This window comes from Molossus molossus, unplaced genomic scaffold (assembly GCF_014108415.1).
Source record: "Molossus molossus isolate mMolMol1 unplaced genomic scaffold, mMolMol1.p scaffold_m16_p_10, whole genome shotgun sequence".
Lineage (NCBI taxonomy): Eukaryota > Metazoa > Chordata > Mammalia > Chiroptera > Molossidae > Molossus > Molossus molossus.
Window position 1 is genome coordinate 104,085,441 of NW_023425345.1, and position 20,024 is coordinate 104,105,464.

Genomic DNA, 20,024 nt, shown 5'->3' on the forward strand with positions numbered 1-20,024 from the left:
GCGGCTTCAGACTCAAATGACACTACCTAGGCTTGCTCTCAGTCCCCTTTAGGTGCAGTTTGGCGAATACCCCAATGAACTCCGACTCGGAGTTCAAGTGTCAAACAGAGAGAGGGCTGAGTGCAGCTGTGGCCTTCTGAGCGGCCCAGAGGCTCGGGGAGCTCAGGACAGAAAACCTAGTGGCAGAAACGGAAGTGACTGCAGACACCTGCCTGTCACCGCAGAACAGTCCCCCACAGAGACAGAGACACCTGAGAAGGTGGCTGGGTTCTGGGCTCTTGGGTGGCTGTGAATATCATCATTACAGGCCATCGGCCCTGCACCCCACTTTGCCCGCCCCCATGGGGAGCAGGAGTCCCCCGGGCCCCTCCAGCACTAGGGCAGCAGCCCTGACAGGAAACCTGGCCTCTCTGCTGATCTTCCCCTGCCCCGCTCCAGTGCTCTCTGCACTCAGGTGAAGTGCACTTTGGTTTTGTTGCTAGAAAAGAGGTCATCACAAAGCTGTCTGGAGAGACCACCACTAGATGGCCAAGTCACTGGGTCTGGCCCGACTGCCGCTGCTCTCACTGGCCTTGCTTGACCCTCTGGGGTCTGTGGGGGGCAGAGGTGGCGGGTGCATCTCCACATCGGGGGGCGCTGCCTGCCGCCCCTCCTCAGCAGTCACTGCCAGTCTGCTCTCCCCCAAGGTGCTGCCGGCCCTGTCCCCCAGCAGGACAGGCTCTTTGCTGCCTGCTCTGTCCCCCTGAGGGTTTGGCTGGGAGCTGCCTGGAGGCGTAAAGGAGGAGGATGTGGACACAGGGGGCGAGGCCATCCTCACAGAAGTCTGCTGTTCGGTCTCCTGGTTGGCCCAGTTCTGCTCTGTCGTTAGAAGGTGGTGGCTGCTGTCGTAGGATTGGTCAGGGTGGCCCTTCCCCTGTGTCTGGGACAAGGCTGCCTTGTTGAAGTCTGGTGCTGGCGGAAGGGCCCTGGGATAGGCTGCGGCCATTGCCTGTCCCAGGGAAGAGGCACAGTGGGTACAGTAAGGAGGGCACCCCACAGTACTGGTGGCTAAACCAGGGTGGGAGGATGGTGGGCTCACTTCCCCAGGTTTTTTGGCCCCCATCCTGGATTCAGGGGTGTCTGGGCCATAGTGGTTGGTCACACCCTGTTTCAGCTTCTTCCAGCCCAGGTGGTATAACTCCAGCACATTGAGTAAGAGGGACAGGCAGGCCACGACCAGCATGAAGATGATGAAGATGGTCTTCTCCGTGGGCCTGGAGATGAAGCAGTCCACGGTGTTGGGGCAGGGCCACCGGTCACAGTGGTAGAGCGGCTTCAGCTCAAAGCCATACAGGTAGTACTGCCCGATAATGAAACCTACTTCAAACAGCGTCTTAAAGATGATGTTGAAGACATAGGTCCGGAGCAGGGCCCCGGCAATGCGGACCTTGCCCTGCATGTTCCACAGAAGGGGCTTGTCCTGGCTGTGGTCGCTGGGCCTGCACTGCCCAGCAGGTGTGAGGTGCAAGCTGCCTCCCTTCAGCTGCTCCTCCTCCCGCCCCTTCTTCTTCTGCTCCATGCTCATGCAGTGCAACACGTGCCCCAGGTAGATGAGGGTGGGCGTGGACACGAAGATAATCTGCAGCACCCAGAAGCGGGTGTGGGAGATGGGGAAGGCTTTGTCGTAGCAGACGTTCTCGCAGCCCGGCTGCAGGGTGTTGCAGGTGAAGCCCGACTGCTCGTCTCCCCACACTGACTCCACGCCGGCTCCCAGCAACAAGATCCGGAAGATGAACAGCACGGTCAGCCAGACCTTGCCAATGACTGTAGACTGCTCTTGTGCTTTCTCCAGTAATCTTCCCAGGAAGGTCCAGTCACCCATGCTTCAGATCGCTGGCCTATAAGGGAACATGCTTGTTAATACTCAGGTAGGACAGGTGAGCTGTAGTCCAACTGCCCAAAGGGACAGGTGTTGTCATTCGTGGGGGTGGAATGCAGTCATTGGGTGGCTGTCCTAACACTTTCCAATGTGGGATGTGCTGCAGAGCTCTCCAAAGCCCTGTGTGTTCATGTGAATATGTTTGTGTGTACATGTGTTTATCCCTATGTGCACATGAAGGTTCTGGCACAAATGTGTGTGCATGTTGTACATGCAAGCAGTTACATGTATGTGAATGTATGTGCACACGCATGTGAGTACATATCTAAGCTGTGTGCACACCTGTCTTGGTGTGAGTCCACGTACTGTATCTGAATGCATTTACAGTGCATGTGTGTGTATATGTTTCATGTCATGTGTGCAAAGAGCACATGAACATGCACACACAATACTTTCACGTGTGTATGCCTGTGCACATTGTAATCTATGTGCATGTGTGTGCATATGAGTCTGTGTGCATGTGCCACATATGTGCACATAAATATGTGCATGTATCTGTGTGTGTACTCATTTGTGTACGAGTGTGCATATGCACATACATGTGTGTGGTATGAATACCTGTCTCTGTATATCTGTACATATTGCCCACTAACGTGCCACCCACCATTAATAATAGTCTACAATATCGATATAGTACTGTAGTTACCCTACACAAGCATAAATTAAATGAGACAAACAGGGAACTTCTGATCAACTCGCCTCCTCCCACAACCACATCAAAGTTACAACTAAACTACAGAACAACCATCATTCAAAACCACCTGAAATCTAGCTGAATGGAAGTCCTACAAGTACTGAATTAAAGAAGCAGCCACATGGAGACTGGTAGGAGGGATGGAGGCGGACGGGCTGGTCCCACACCCACATGTGGTGGATAAAAATCAGGAGGACACCTCAGCTGGGAAGGTCCTCCCTGAAAAGTGAGGGGTCCCTGTCTCACACCAGGCGCCCAGCTCAAGGTTCCAGTGCCAGGAAGAGAATCCCCATCACTTTTGGCTGTAAAACCAGTGGGAACTGAAACTCAGGGAGGCTGAGGCTGCTGGAGCCCCAGGGAGCTCCTATTAAAGGGCCCGCACGTAGCCCAGCCGGTGTGGCTCAGTGGTTGAGCAATGACCCATGCACCAAGAGGTTGCCAGTTTGATGCCCAGTCAGGGCACATGCCCAGGTTGTGGGCAAAATCTCCAGTGGGGGGCATGCAGGAGGCGGCCAATTTATGTTCTCTCTTGTCATTGTTTCTATCTCTCCCTCTCCCTTCTTCTCTCTCTAAAATCAATAAAGAAAAATAAATAAATAAATAAATAAATAAATAAATAAATAAATAAAGGGCCTGCGAATGGACTTACTCAGACTTGCTCCCTCTAAGCTCGGAGGGAAGGCAGCTTGAGGGGCACCAGAGACATACAGGGAAGAACTGAGTTGTTTGGCCTTGGGACGAGGACTGGAGAGGTGGCTTTCTCCTGGACAGATGTGCTGGCGAAGGCTGATGTTTGGTGAGCCCTTCCCTGGGACTCCAGCAACTTGGTTCACACTGTTTGCCCTGCCCTGGTGATTCCCTGAGGCCCTGCCCCACCCAACTTTCGGGCCCACCAAACTGTTTCCGGTGGCATTACCATAGGAGTGGCGTGTCTTGGATCCTACTTCAGAGTTTCCTAAAATCTCTCAAACAAGCAGCATCTGGTCTCAGTGAGCCCCATACCTCTTGTTAAGTGGCCCCAGGCCTGGCACTAGAAGCAGCCAGCCTTGGTTCACAACTTGGCTTTGCTGCGGCACGTCCAAGCCCAGCACAAGCAGCAGCCATCTGCAGATCACTCTGTAGCTTATGCTGGGTGGCCCCGGGTAGAACACAGGCAGTGGCTGACCTTTCCCCAGAGCCAGTACACCCAGTGGACAGCTTCAGAACACTGCAAAGCACTACCACCCAACCACCTCCACAAATGACACACTCAATGAGGGGACTCAGTGGGTACCAGAGCCCTGATGAAGTAAGTCTTGCTCTGTGTGGTGGCCCCTACACAGCTGATCCTCCAAGGTAGTCACAGGCCAGTGGTCAATGAGCACAGCCAGTCCTTGCAGCTGATCAGCCGAGTAAATCCCTCTCATTGACATGCAAACAGCAATCAAGACTCAATTAAAACTGAAGAGGGTACAGTCCACATGAGGGGTGCACCTCGAGGGCCCAGCTGGGGGATCAGGGAGGCTGTGCCACTGGATCCTACAGGACACCTACAACAATAGGCCACCCTACAAAGCCTAGGAGACATAGCAACACTACCTAATACATAGAAACAATCACAGGGAAGCAGCCAAAATGAGAAGACAAAGAAACATGTCCCAAATAAAAGAAAAGAACAAAACTCCAGAAAAAGAATTAAACATAATGGAGATAAGCAATCAATCAGATGCAGCGTTAAAAACACTGGTTATAAGGTTGCTCAAGGAACTTGATGAGACCTTCAAGGAACTTAGTGAGAATATCAACAACTTAAAAATGAACCCGTCAGAAATGAAAACACCCAATCAGATCAGCAAAAAAAAAAAAAAAAAAAAAAATCCAAAAAAATGAGGAGGGTATAAGGCGCCTCTGGGACAACTTCAAGTGTACCAACATTCACATCATAGGGGTGCCAGAAGGAGAAGAGAGAGAACAAGAAATTGAAAACCTATTTGAAATAATAATAACAGAAAATTTCTTGAACTTGGAGAAGGAAACAGTCAGACAAGTCCAGGAAGCACAGAGGGTCCCAAACAAGATAAACTCAAAGAGGACCACACTAAGACATATCATTATCAGAATGCCAAAGGTGAAATACAAAGAGGGATCTTAAAAGCAGCAAGAGAAAAGCAGTTCTTTACCTACAAAGGAGCTCCCATAAGTCTGTCAGCTTTCTCAAAAGAAACTTTGCAGGCCAGAAGGGAGTGGCAAGAGATATTCAAGGTGATGAAAAGCAATGACCTACAACCAAGACTACTCTATCCTGCAAAGCTGTCATTTAGAATTGATGGACATCTCAAGAGTTTCCCAGACAAAAAAGCTAAAGGAGTTCATCACCACCAAACCAGAATTATATGAAATGTTGAAGGGTATTCTTAAAGGAGAAGAACAAAAATATGCACAATAAAATGGCAATTAATACATCTCTATCAATAATTGAATCTGCAAACAAAATGAGCAAACTGAACAGAAACAGACTCCTAGATACTGAGAACTTTCTGTTGCTTGCCAGATGGGTGGGGGCTGGGAGGATGGGTAAAAAAGATGAAGGAATTAAGAAGTACAAATTTGTTGTTAGGCTGATGAACCTCAAAGGGAAGGGGGAGGGAGGGCGAGATGAGATAAACCAAAGAACTTTTATGCATATGTGCATAACCAAAGGACACCAACAATAGTGTGGGGAAGGCTGGAGGGGACACAATTGGGGAGGAGGGGGTCAATAGGAATAAAAAGGGGGGACATCTGTAATACATTCAACAATAAAGATGAGTTAAAAAAATTAAAAAATAAATGAGACAAACACAGGTTACTTAACTGACTTCAGAGATTAGGAAATTGAGCAAGAAAGACCAGTGATATTGCAGGGACATGGACGTCTCCCAGCCTCCTAACTCCACCCTGGGCTCTTGGAGGCTGGGTCTCTGCAGGAGCTCTGGGGCTGCCCTTGCGGCCAGCCAGCTCCTGGTCTCACCTGTCCTGCTCCCATGAGGTTAGAGCAGCCTCCTTCCAAGTTGCGCTGTGCTCCTTCCACCTACATAACTCCCCGGATTAATCTGTTCCCTCCCCCACACTTTACTTTCCTTCTGACTCTCTCTCTGCAAATGTTGCATAAACAGTTCACTCAGCTCACACGGATTCACCGCATGTGCCTCCATCTGTAAGGTGGGGCCATGGTCATACCCAGTGAACTGCCTCTGGGACAGGGAAGTCAGGCCCAGGGGCCCACTTCGGGAAGGAGACAGTGCTCCTCGAAAGTGGCGGACCACGCCCGAAAGACATCCTCTGTGTGGCCTCTGCTCAAACGGGCCAGAAGCTCGGACCTGGAACTGCAGACAGCGCCGCTGCTCCCGGGGCGTCTGTGCAGCCGGAAAGCGGCTCAGCGGGAGTATGCATGAGAACCTATCATGTTGAATCCTAAGAGGCTTAACAATACTAACTTTTAGGGATTGCTTAAAGGCAAATAAACCAACAAGACTTTACTCCCTGGGATCTAAAAAAAATAGGCAATCGTCTCTCTCTCCCAGTTTTTGGGGGAGACAACCAAATGTTTAGTGGCCTTGTTTTGACAAAGCTAAAAAAATAAATAGAAATAAGAAAAAGTAGGCAAATGTTAATCCTCTTTTAGAGTAAGCTTCCAAGTCTGCTTCAGTCATTTGAGCTCTGCAGAGAAATCTCAGTCTCCACTATCCCACCAGCCTCCTTGCCCCGTACTGTGACGGCCATTCTTAGACAGGACAAGTTTTCATTGAGAAACTTAATTCTTGAGCATGAAACAGCCCACCCTCCCTGAAGGATGTCAGAAGTCAGGGAATTATTCTAGGTTACATCCTGCTTCCCCTCCAAGCTATTAATTCTGACTCCTGCACAGACCCCACAGCCATCCCGCTGGGCTTGGAGGGATCCATCGACCCCAGACCGTCACAAGACCCCTAACTCTCCTTGGCGCCAGCCCCTCCCTCCACGCTGCTGGACCCCTGCCTCTGGGGCGCAGGACAAGAGCCAAGGCCAGTGGGCACCACCCAAGAAGACCTGGCCCAGCACTGTGGGCACGAAGCTTCCTGTGCGCCCTGCAACTCCACCTTTGTGCGTGAACGTGCTGTATCTTTGACGTAAGCTGGTCTCCATCCTAAGATCTACCTGCGGAGGCGGGAAAGTTCAGGAGAATGGGGAGCTCTAGAAGGGCAGAGGGACCCCAGAGAGGGGCATTCGTATTAAAAGGTGCAGCCAGGGAGCAGTGGAACTTGAGCTGGGCTTCGGAGACGTGGCTTTGGGTAGAAGGGAGAGTAAGGGAGTGCATTCAGAACAGGGCGAGGTCCCCGTGGAGTGGAGCACGTGTGACCTGTGACTGAGCCGGCGCCGGGTGAGAGGGCTGTGGGCTGAAGGGCTGCGGGTGCAGGTGCAGCTGGGCTGTGGCCATGTCTGCACAATGGCGTTCTGTCAGCACTGGGGGTGCACACGAACCAGAGGACTGGGGAGCCACTAGCCCCTGGCGGGGGAGAGAGGTGCTCAAGTGTCGTTCAAGAAAGAAGGGTCCCCCCTCCACAGCCCGCAGGGACTCAGGAAGGGTATGTGACCTTGGAGTGAGTGTCGAAGGCCCGGCTGGATGACAGGAGGGGCGAATGGAAAAGAGGAAGGACAGACAGGAGACACTTTCTGAAGACAAGAATAAAGCAGCGGGTAGTGTCTGAGCAGAGCCCGAGGTGAGAGGTACGAAGGAAAGACAAGTCCCAGGTGCCTGGGCCCGGTGAGCAGGACAGTGAGGGGATTGGAAGAGGAGGACGCGGGGGCAGGCGCTGGCTGGGGTGGAAGAGGCCGGGAACGCTGGCTGGCGTGTGGCTGGATGGGGAGCAGTGCTGGGAGATTTGCGGGCAAGTGTCGGGCAGGAAGCTGGAGCCGTGGGGTAGGAGCAGCTGGGAACAGGGTCTACAGGGTGGCTCCTCCGCTCCCGGGTGGGGGCCACCGTGCCAAGGACAGAGTTTAGAGACGACGTCGTGGGAAACGCAGCACAAGAGATGAAGAGGATGCAGAACCGACCCGCTGCCCTGGGTGCCTAAAAGGCGCCGGTGTGGGGGGTGCCTGGCGAAGGGCCGGGATCTGACCAGGGGCTGAGGGCCTGAGACCAAGCAGAGCTGGAGACCACCCTCAGTGTGCGCCTGGCCAGTTCTCACAGAGAGGCCACCGTCTTTTTTTTTTTTTTTTAATTCTCATCCGAGGACATTTTTCCATATTTTGTACAGACAGTGTGGGAGGGAGAGAGAGGAAGAGAGAGAGAGGGAAACATCGATGTGAAAGGGACACATCGAGTGGCTGCCACCCGCACGACCAACCAGGGCCAGGGACAAACTGCAACCGAGGTACGTGCCCTTAGCGGGAACCGAACCCGGGTCTCTCCGGACCGCAGGTGGACGCTCTAACCGCTGAGCCAAACCGGCCAGGGCGAGAGGCCACAGTCTTTAGGTTTTATTAGGTTCTTGGAATTTACGCCCTGAAAACTTGTTTAACCTCTCTTTTTATTTTCATTGTTGTTTCAAACCCTTAGTCTTCTGGCAACGTTCCTTTAGAAAATTCTAACCATAGAAGGAACATGGTCAGGGTAGCCCTGCGTGCTTGTAAGTACCAGCACCACAGGGCCGGCAGGTGCAAGGGACTGGGCGGGGCTGGGAGCAAGGTCACCGGGACCGGGCGGGCAGTCCGACTCCCCTGCCGATGCCCTCGGGTCTCAGAAGGCACATTCCCGTGAGAGCATCATCAAGCAGAGCTGGGGCGGCCCAGACTTGAGGAGGCTTGTGGAGGACTTTGCAGAAGGTGACCAACAATGTCAAGGTGTGTCAGAGCCTTCCAGAAGGATGGAAATGAAGAAGAGGCCCTGTAACCTAACAATATGGAGGCCTCGGATGGTTCTCAAGTGACAGGAGGGGACAAAACCCAAAGCCTGGGCACGGGGTTAAGAGGCAGCATATGGCAGTAGTGGAAGCAGGAGTCAGTCCCTGGTCAGTGAATCTGGAACTTAAAGGAAGGAGAGACACAACATGGGGAAGGGAGGGCAGTGGCCTGTTGGAGGTGTTTTCAAGATCCAGAAGGCTGTGGGTGTTTGACCTGGGATGGGACCCTGCGGGAGGAGGACAGGGCGCAGGCTGCTCAGCAGGCAGCCAGGCTGAGTGGAGGAACAGGCAGTGGGTGAGAGCGGAGGCATGGGACAGAGTTCTCCCAAGTGTTGACATGTCTCTGCTCAGTGAAGTCCAAGGAAGGTCAAGTTCTCAGGCAAGGGCAGGACTTGAGCCTTGAGAAGAAGGCACGTTTCATAACAAGGGAGTGGACAGGGTGGAGGAGAACGAGTTGGGTTCCACCTGCTGCCCTCCCCCAGAGGCCGAGTCTGTGTGCAGGATGAAGCCCTGCAGCAGGGCTGAGGGAGGCCTGTCTGCCAGGCCCTGGTGCTGAACAGAACAGAAACATGGCCGGAGAAACGTACCTCTGGTGGGAAAGACGCCCCATGGAAGAGATGCCAGATGTTGTGAGTGTCGCGGACAGACAGAGAGCTGGGGGTGAGTATGGAGGGAAGTGTAGGGTCAGAGAGGACTGCTGGGTGGGCTGAGAGGGTGACCTCTCAGCGAAGCCCTGAGCCCCTGATAGGAGGCGGAGTGGCCAGCAGAGCTGGGCTCTAGGGAGGGAGCAGACCGGGAGGGCTCCGGATGGAAAGGACAGAATGGTTGGAGCAGAGCCAGCCAGGAGGGGACAGGTGACCAAGCAGGTCAGAGAGGTAGGTGGGGAGGCAGGCAGGTCACAGCAGTGACAACTCAGGCTTTGCTTCTGCTGTGCTCCAAGTGAGCTGGGAACCTACGGAGGGTTTTGAGCACAGTGACATAACCGACTCACATCTTCACAGGACCACCCCGGTTGGCTCTGGTGAATTGGGGGTGGGGAGGGCAATGGGACAGGAGAAGGCCCGGTGAGGAGGCTGAACCGTAACCCAGAAAGGAGATGGTGGAAGCAGAGGAGGTGGTGCGCAGTGGCCAAGTCTGCACATAGTCTGAAGTGGGACCAGCACAAAGTGCCGACGGGTGGGGTTTCGGGGTGGGGCAGAGAGGAGCTGAGGAGAATGCCAAGGGTTTTGCCCTGAATTGGAGAAACGGAACTATCATTTGCCAACATGGGGAGATCAGAGGACAACATACAGGTTTGCGGGATGGCAATCATGAGCTCTGTTTGAAAATGTTACCTTGGAAACGTCTATTAGACTTGTGAGTGTGGACACTGGAGATAAGCATTTGGAGGTCATCATCTGACCCTGATGCTGGCCTGAGATAGTCTGAGGGGCGGGGAGAAGATAAGGGGGCTGAAGACCAAGCCCTGTGTCCTCCGGAGTCTGGAAAGAGCTGCCCTCAGGAAACGTCAGTTTTAGGAAAGACCCTGGAATGGAGTAACAAGAAAAGTGTGACTTGTATTGTACTAGACCCCCTTTTGTAACAATATATTACAACTAAAAACACTGTTCCTTGTCCTGGCCGGTTTGGCTCAGTGGTTAGAGCGTCGGTCTGCGGTCCGGAGAGACCCAGGTTTGGTTCCCGCTAAGGGCACGTGCCTCGGTTGCAGTTTGTCCCCGGCCCTGGTTGGTCGTGCGGGTGGCAACCACTCGATGTGTCCCTTTCACGTCGATGTTTCTCTCTCTCTCTCTCTCTCTCTCTCTCTCTCTCTCTCTCTCTCTCTCTCTCTCCCTCCCACTCTATATGAACAAAATATGGAAAAATGTCCTCCGGTGAGGATAAAAAAACAAACAAACAAAAAAACCACTGTTCCTTGACTTACAAATTAGACATCCTATAATGTGGACTAGGGCCAGGCAAATTAATTTTGTTAATGTTTGTGATTACCTGGAACACATGGAGTAGGTTCTGAGAGTCACAAGTCCATGGTCATCAAGGATCTGCTGAGGTTGAGTATGGGGCACGGGTAGCCCAAATGTGAATTTTTGCCATCCTTTACTTGGCACAAATCTACAAGAACATAGTAGGCTGAACTTGTCATGAATATGGTACAATTACAAGGGGCTTATCTAGTGAACTTTTCTGCCAGTAGAAAGATTCCATTAGCCTCTCTCATCCCTTACCTGCCTGTTTCAAGCTGTCACCATTAAGACAGTAATTCCCCAATGCCAGGAGACCCACCCCAAGGTGTTATGTGATTTTCACACTTTTTTCATAATTCTGTTCTGACTCTTGAAAAAGGAAAAATAATTCAAAATAAATGTGTCAAAATAACAAAAGACTCTTTTTTTCTTCTACTCTGTGAAGTTGATCCCAACATGTAGCTTTGTCTGAGCTACTAAGAACAAAAAGCAAGATGTAAAACAGATTTTAGAGACCCATCAAGAGTCACAGTATGTGGAAAAGTTCACTCACAAAGACGAGCATGAAAAGAAAAAAAACGCAACCTTTGAACTTGCAGATTAAATAACACGTGGCATTTGTATTTCATCTCCAGAAGAAAAGGACTGAGGACTCCCCATAACAATCATACCCACCAGCGGGACGCCCAACAGCCACGGTTATAGATCCCTGTGATACCGATCACACACGGCTCCCACTGTGATCTTCAACGTTGCTTCAATATAGGTTAGCCTTTTATTCTTCCATGTGAAATTTAGGTACGGCTTGTCAAGTTCCCCAAAAATGTGAGACATGATTTGGATGGGAATTGCAATCAGTTTGTAGATGAACCAAACTGACTTCCTTACAATCGAGTTTCTCACCAATAAGCACCTCTGTCCCCAGGTGCAGAGCTTCGGTTCTGCCCTTCGGTGGAGCGTCAGGACACTGCCCTGAAGGCCGCACGCATCTTGTGTTAGATTTATTCCTAGATATTTTATAGTTTTTCCAATTTTTTTGTTCTAAACAGTTTTTGTATTATAATTCCTGATTGGTTACAACATAGAAACTTATCTTTATATATTAGTCTTATAGCCAGCAAACTGCCAGGAAGTCCTTTCTAGTTCTCGTGGTGATGACAGGCCTTTGGGTCTGTGGAAGACACGCATCATGTCATCTGCTGCTAAGGGCAGGTTTGTGTTTTCCTCTCCTCGTCCGAATTCCTGTTATTTCTTTTTCTTGTCTTCTTGTATGGGCCAGAACTTCTAGCACAATGTGGACTTTTTGGTACTGTTATTAGATTTTACTGTGAAAGTTGTTTTAGCCTGAAAAAGTATAAATTCCTTAAATAAGCTTTTATAAGAATCTCCTATAAAAGAGTTTGAGGACTAATATCACGTTTTGAGAGTTTTTTGGAGGAAGACTTGATTATAAATTCAATTTAATTAATTGTTCATATAAATGTGTGCTATTTCTTAAATGAACTTAGTTTGTTATTTCTTTTCTTTAATGTTTTTATTGTTTTTTTTTTTTACAGAGGAAGGAAGGGCAAGGGAGATAAAAACATTGATGTGAGAGAGAAACATTGATCAGCTGCCTCCTGCACACCCGTCACTGGGGATCAGGCCCACAACCTGGGCACATGCCCTGACCAGGAATCAAACTGGGATCTTTCAGTCACAGGATGACACTCAATCCATTGAGCCACACCAGCTGGACTGGTTTGTTATTTCTTAAGTCAAACTTTAAGAAAAGTTTCTATTTCATCTAAGTTTCAAATTTACTGTCGTAAAGTTATTCATGGTATTTTATTGTTATTGAAACTGTACAGTATTTTTAGTTAGATTCCTTTGTTTGGTTCCAGATATTATTTATTCTAGGTTTCTAAAATATTAGTCTTTTTATTTATTTATTAAAAAAATTTTTTTATTGATTTTTAGAGAGAGGAAGGGAGAGGAAGAGAGAGATAGAAACATCAATGAGCCCTGGCCGGTTTGGCTCAGCGGTTAGAGCGTTGGCCTGCGGTCCGGAGAGACCCGGGTTCGGTTCCCGCTAAGGGCACGTACTTCGGTTGCAGTTTGTCCCCGGCCCTGGTTGGTCGTGTGGGTGGCAGCCACTAGATGTGTCCCTTTCACGTCGATGTTTCTCTCTCTCTCTCTCTCTCTCTCTCTCACTCCCACTCTATCTGTACAAAGGTTGGAAAAATGTCCTCGGGTGAGGATAAAAAAAAAAAAAAAGAAACATCAATGAGAGAGAACATCGATTGTCTGCCTCCTGCATGCCCCCCACTGGGGATCAGACCCACAACCTGGCCAGGAATAGAACCGTGACCTCTTGGTGCACGGGTTGATGCTCAACCACTGAGCCATACCAGCTGGGCAAATATTAGTTTTTTTAAAAGTTTATTACAGCCAGCTTTGATATGTTTAAAAAAGAGTTAGGGCTGCCCTGGCCGGTTAGGGTCAGCAGTTAGAGTGCCCACCCGTGGGCCAATGAGGCGCGGGTTTAATTCTGGTCAAGAGCACGTGTCTTGGTTGTGCTTCATCCTGGCCCTGGTTGAGGTCGTGGGGGAGGCGACCAGTCGACTTTGATGTTTCTCTCTCTTTCTTTCTCTCCCTCCCTCCCTCTCACTCTTTCTGAAGATAAATGGAGAAATGTCCTTGGGTGAGGATGAAAAAAAAAAAAAAATTACACCCTGGCCGGTTTGGCTCAGCAGTTAGAGCGTCGGCCTGAGGTCCAGAGACCCGGGTTCGGTTCCGCTACGGGCACGTACCTCAGTTGCAGTTTGTCCCGGGCCCTGGTTGGGTCGTGCGGGTGGCAGCCACTCGATGTGTCCCTTTCACGTCGATGTCTCTCTTTCTCTCTCTTCCTCCCCACTCTATCTGAACAAAAAATGGAAAAATCTCCTCAGGTGAAGATAAAAAAAAAATTTAGGATTTATTTATTTTTAATGTCTTATCATATATGGTATATTTATAGTATATAAATAAATCTACAAAAACATGCTATGAGTCTTTTATTTGTTTTTATTTATTTTTTAAAAAATATGTTTTTACTGTTTTTTTTTTAGAGTGAGAGGAAGGGAGAACAAGAGAAACATTGATGTAAGAGATGCATGGATCGGCTGCCTCCTGCACGCCCCCTACTGGGGATTAGGCCTGCAAGCCAGGCATGTGCTCTGATCTGGAATCCAACCAGGACCTCTCAGTCCATTCTTCTCTAATTTTAAATGAAAAAACAGATGGGTTTATTTGCTTAACTTTTCAGTAATCTAATATCTGGTAGTTAACATCAGTTTCACCCAGAACTGAGTTAGTGAAATGATAAAGCACTGATTTCCCAGGTTCTTTATTAATAATTTTAAAGCACTGCTGGGGTTATACAGTTTTATTGTCAGAGAATAAATATCCAGAAACATGAAATAGTTTTTATTCTACTTTTAATCTACTTATTTTATTTATTAAATAAGAATGTATGGAAAGCACTTACAATAGTGCCTGCCATTCATGTATTGTTATTATTATCCTTATATTGTTCTCTTTCGTGTGGGGATTTTCATCATTTGTGCTTACCTGAAAAGTCTTATGCTCTTATATCTGCATTTGGCTAAGGCAAACATGATTAACACGTTTCCTCTTTAGTCAAAGGAAAGAACTCATCAGTTCTCATCAGTTAAACCTTCTGTGACTGAAAAGCTTGGTGAGAGCTAATTTTAAGTTGAAAGCAATTTAAACAACTCTGTTAGTTTAAAAACAAATGTCTTCAATGTTTTATACTCAAGAATGGCAAAATTAGCCCTGGCCAGTCTGGCTCAGGGGTTGGAGTGTTGGCCCACGGACCAGAGAGACCTGGGTTTGGTTCCGCTAAGGGCATGTTCCTCGGTTGCCATTTGTTCCCGCCCCGGTTGGGGTCATGTGGGTGGCAGCCAGTCAATGTGTCTCTCTCACATTGATGTTTCTCTCTCTCTTCCTTTCTCTCTCCCTCCCGCTCTATCTATGTCCTCGGGTGAGGATTAAAAAAAAAAGAATGGCAAAATTAACACTACTTACTTGAATAAAGTAATCATTCCCTCCAGAAATTGGTATTAAATCATCCTTTCCACAGTTAGTGTTTCAACATTAAATGAGAAAGTTAACAGCCAGGCTAGCTTCAATTCAACTGACAGGGAAATGTGGGTAGTCTGGCATGTAGTTGGACATGTGACTGTCTTCCAAGGCTGTTCCTGCCACACTGACTCCCTTTCCAACCATTCGCATATAGTCCCTGCTCAAGTACTTTGTCAGTCCTCAAGTTTCTCCTGTCAATCATTAAATTAATGAGGTTTTTAAATCACTTCTCTGAAAGACCTACCAACACCATTAGAATTTTTCACGTATTTAAACATGTTATTTAGACAATTCACTAATGTGTTCATTTTAACATACTTCAATTCAACATTAGTCCTCACGGTTTTAATAAGTAATTTTAAAAAATCTCTACTTAGTTTAATTTAATCACTAAATTAAAAATGAATTTACTAGTACATCACTTTCTGAAGGGTGGCTTGGGGCAAGGGTAAATTACAAGAAAGAAAATAACAGGGGCACTTCGGTGTACCCCAGCTCTGAGAAGGACCTCGTCATATCGGCAACACCAGATAAGACGGTCTGAAGAGCATGCCATGCACTGGCTTTATAAGCACAGAAGTTGGTTACAAGTAATTTTTCTATATAAATCCAAATTACATCTTTCAAGAATGTTACTTATTGTCCATGGAAGGAACATGGAATCAAAGCAGTTTAGAGCTAGAAGAACCTCAGAAGTGGTCTACTTTATTCTCCTCATTCTACAGATTGGGAAATGGAACCCAGAGAGGGTGTGGTGACCTTCGAAGGCCACACAGCTCGCAGATCTGAGGCTGCCGGCATGCCTTCCCCTCCCCGGGACCGCCGGATCACACACCAGGCCGGCTGTTCCGATCACAACAGCTGCCTTTTGAGTCATATCTCCACCACACTTGAAAACATGTTTGAAAACAAGTTTTAGTGTATATTTTAAGCTTTCAACTTTCTTCCAGTTCAGAGTGATTAAAATTGTTAAATCTTAGTGATATGCTAATAACAGTCCAGTTACTTCATCGTATAAATTGGAATTACTAGTTTAAAGCAAATTCAGATATTCTCTTTCCTCTTGTTTAGTAAACAAACCCTCATAGCCTTATAATTATGGTATTTTATTAGTCTATATTACTGACATAAATTACATCTGTTGAAATGTTTTCTGCGTTTGCAGAAATAATAATTTCTTTTTTTTAATCCTCACCCAAGGACATTTTTCCATTTTTTGTTCAGACAGAGTGGGAGGGAGAGAGAGAGGAGAGAAACATCGACGTGAAAGGGACACATCGAGTAGCTACCACCCACATGACCAAACAGGGTCAGGGACAAACTGCAACCGAGGTATGTGCCCTTAGTGACAACTGAACCCAGGTCTCTCTGGATCTCAGGCCGATGCTCTAACTGCTGAGCCAAACTGGCCAGGGCAGAAATAACAATTTCTATAATATGCATATAATTTAACTTTTCTTATTTAACTCTATTTTTATTAATATATAACTAGAAATCTCTTCTATGTTCTGGGATAAAAGATTCATTTTAAAGCTAATGGGAAATCAAGTCTCATGAATAAATAAGCAATAATTCATGAAGATAATGAATGAAAACATTAAGTGTTTTTTATATTTAGTATCATTAGTTTGTTAATAGCAAATTTAAAGCAAACTACTAATTCTTCAATTAAATTAAAGAAACTGTAAGAGTGAAAAAATTGTTGATATCATAACTTCAAAGATACAGAGATTTTAAAAAGTAAGCAGTAGAATACTAACCTAGAAATCATGATGAGGAATTTTCCACCACTGCAAGAATGAAAATTAAGATTGAATGTTATCACTATTTTATTAAAATTGCCAAAACATACTGTTTTTTAGAGACACATGTGTGCTGTGTACAGTCACATGTATTGGATATTTCCCCCTCTTCAATTAAGGAAACATTAATCAAACACCTATATGTCTGTGGCACTGAGGATACCAAAATAATTAAGATGTGGCTCTTACCCTCAGGATGTTCATTCACAGTCTATGGGAGAAGCAGGTTTGTAAAAAAACTAATCAAAATATAATTTGGCAAGTGCTACATAGTGTTGGTGTGGCCATGATCCACTGGAGGGGTGGGAGGAGGAGACTGGACAATAATCAAGATGAACCCGGGGTTTCTGTACAGGGTCAAATGCTTCTCAAAGGCCTTTACACTGTTTAGAATGTTCTCATAATATTTTAGTGCATTACACAATCAATGTGTTTACTAATGTATCATATGCAATACTGAAATAAAATCCTAAAAAATGTATATCCTTTTTAATCTCTGTTAGGTGCATGTCAAGTAATTGTAACATCTGAAAGACTATCGGTTAAATTCTCTACATGAGTGAGGTTTTATAAATGGCTGTGATAAATACAGAGAATTAATTTTAAGTTTCAGATGTTAAAAAAATGAACACCAATATTTTAATAATGATATATGGTGTGAAATGGGTGACAAGATTTATTGCAGTGATCACTTCATAGGTTAAATAAATGTGTAATCACTGGATTGTACACCTAAAATTAATGTAATATTGTACATCAACTCTAATTGAAAAATAAAAAAAGTATTTAAAAAAGAAATGAACACCACTGAAAATGTAAGTATTATTCAAAGAAATTGGGTCAAAACTCTGGTTGGCAAACCGTGAACTGTTTCACATGCCCTGACCTGAGGCAGCTCCGAGCTGGTTAACCTGTGCTGGTTAACCTACACGGCTCTGTCTAGCAGTTACAGCAGTGGAGCTTCTGTGAATTACTTCACAGGAAATTCTGGGTTCCCCTTATTAGATGCTCATCTCAACGTGCACTAAACGGCAGCACCCGTGGAATATGGGCCAAATGAGCTGATGTTTGCTTTGAACACTGATCTTTGGGAAATGAATCCCCATTTCGTCTCTGAACTTTTACTGTCTGCTTTGCTGTTTCTCAAAGCTCACGATGGACTGCTAGTGAAGTGACACGTAAGTCACCGTCATTCTGAGTTCTTGGGTCCAGGAGACCAACACAGAATTCACGTCTCAGCTGTTTGTATATAACCATTTTTTAAATGGCGTATTTTGGCACTATCGATAGAATAAAAACTGGAGAACTCCACTTGACTCTAAAGCCCAGGTCACAAATACTCATGAGGGGGAGCTCTGCGTCCTAGGAGGAATTCTGTCCACTAGAGCTCAGACAGCAAAGCAAGTACTTGCACGTCCCTGCCACTAACTGGCAGGACAGCCCCTAAAAGAAAGGGTCACTGTGGTCAGGTAAGTGTTGGCGGCTCTTGTACTTGAACATACACTAACCAGCATATAGGTAAAAAAGCAGGTCCTCGAACTGATCGCTGAAGGGTTTCTTTAAACACACACACACACACACACACACACACACACACACACACACGCACACACACGCACCACACACAAACCACGCACCACCCACATCATGTTAAAAAGGTTCCTTAGAGGGATGTACAAGGCAACGTCGTTCCTGACAAAACCAAGAAGCTGTGCAGAGAGCCTGGCGCTGCTGGACCAGCCTGGGGTGACGCTCCCTCCCTCCTTCCCGGGGCCTTGTGTCCCCTGAGCCTCCGGGGTTGAAACAGTCCTTGAAGCCCACAGATCTGAAGTTCTGGAGCAAATCCGGCTCTCCCACCTTCGGGAGAGACACCCATAGGAACGACCCCCCCCCCCCCCCCCCGAACCCTTTACTCAGCTGAGAACCGGGTTCTGCAGGAACTTCCAACATCACAGGAACCTCAGTTACCCCAAGGGCACCTCAGAAAGTCCCGAACCTCTCTCTCCAGCCCTGCTGCTCCCACAACTTCCCAAAGATTCCCAGCGGAATCCCCAGAGGCCGGCTTCCAGAGAGCTAGTAGGGGCCCCGGGTGCTTACCGCTGCGCTGGCCGCGCCCCGGGACAGCGCTCCTGCTGCTCTGGACCAGAGCGTCCTCTACCTGCTCGCTACGGCTGCACACGCGCGCCCCGCGCCAGAGCCCGGCCTCCCCGCCCCGCGGCCATCCCGGCTGTCCCCAGGCTCCGCTCCCCGACCTCCGCCGCAGCCCCGCCGCGCCCCGCCCCGCCCCCGTCCCCGAGCGTCCGTCCCAGTTCCCGCCGGGTGGCGCCAGGGAACCCAGGGCCCAGTGCGGGCCACATCCCACGCCCACCACTCCTGCCTTTCGCTCTCCTTTCACGCACCCTTCGCCCTGAGTTCCACATCCTCACACACAACCTGCCCCCGCACCCGCACCTTCCCACCTGCATCCCTCCACCCGCCTGCCTCTCCGCTTGCATCACCACCGTGCCCCTTTCCGGACCAGCCCCGGACTCCCACCCCCACCATCCTCTCACGTGGGAGCAGGGTACCGGGTCTTTGTGGCTGCTGTGCCCTGGCAGGGGCGGAGAGGGGCGGGGAACCCTGGTCTTGGTGGCTGCTGTTCCCGGACAGCAGAGGGGAGGCGCGGGGCACGAACGAGAGGGAGCAGCTGGAGCGGCCTGGCCCCTGGCCGATTGCTGGGGACACAGCCGGGGAACTTGAATTAGCGCCGCCAGCCTGGCTCCTCGCTAGCTCACCACTCGCAGGGGCCGCGGGCAGAGGGGCCCTTGTGCATTTAAGAACTTGTTCGGATGCGCTTGAGACCTGGTCCCGCTGAGGGGATAGGGAGGGCACCGCCGTCACTCATTCCCACTGGTCCTGGTGACCGGGCAGGAGCGAAGCCTGATCTGCGGGCCTCCGGGTAGAAGTTGAACGCCCCTCTTCTTTCCTGCTCAGAGATGACCTCCCCGCACTTGACAGGGAACATGCGACACAGGGCAAGACCAAGGAAGGACTCGCTGTGACGTGCCAGCTCGGCTGGCTCAGCTCAGGTCGCTCCCCAGGGTCCAGCCTGGACTGGCCCGCGGGGTCTGTCACAGGTGTTAGGGGACTGAACTTTGCTGGCCATTCTACACGCTGAAAATGGGCTCAGAGCTGCCTTTAGGAGTGGTGGGTTTATCGCACGAATGGGGCAAAACTGGCTGTTTTCAAATCCCCGTGGAGCAGCTTCCACCGGCGGCCTTCATCAGGGCTGACATCTGTTCTGATTAGCAGTCCGCCTGCCCTGGAGAGTTTACCTGTCCAGGTGTCCCAGGGAGAAAGAAAACCAAGCGTCCCCGGGCACATCTGGAACCTATTCCCTTTGTAGAACTCAGAGGTGTGTGTGTGTGTGTGTGTGTGTGTGCAGTAGGTGGTAGCTTTGTAGACTATGATATTTTTTTAATTGACAAATATTACTCAAGAAGGTCTTCAAATATTTTTTATTCTCTCTGAGAAGCATATGAGTAGTTTCTCTCTCTCTCTCTCTCTCTCTCTCTCTCTCTATATATATATATATACACACACACTTTTTTTTTTTTAAACTAACGAACTAAAGTTCATAATACT

The 20,024-nt window shown here is 48.5% G+C and overlaps 1 protein-coding gene across 1 annotated transcript; it reads right to left on the bottom strand.

Moving 5' to 3' along the window:
- Positions 1 to 330: 330 nt before the first annotated feature.
- On the bottom strand, positions 331 to 18,553 carry LOC118623482 (gap junction alpha-3 protein-like). The gene is made up of 2 exons (XM_036251124.1): positions 18,498 to 18,553; positions 331 to 1,877 (listed from the first exon to the last, which is right to left on the bottom strand). Exon 2 carries the CDS (start codon positions 1,859 to 1,861, stop codon positions 521 to 523), a length of 1,341 nt encoding a protein of 446 aa, XP_036107017.1. The 5' UTR covers positions 1,862 to 1,877; positions 18,498 to 18,553; the 3' UTR covers positions 331 to 520.
- Positions 18,554 to 20,024: the final 1,471 nt, after the last annotated feature.

What these genes read in the sequence shown, in the direction of transcription:
- LOC118623482 (XM_036251124.1), bottom strand. Translation starts at nt 1,861, where the DNA reads ATGGGTGACTGGACCTTCCTGGGAAGATTACTGGAGAAAGCACAAGAG.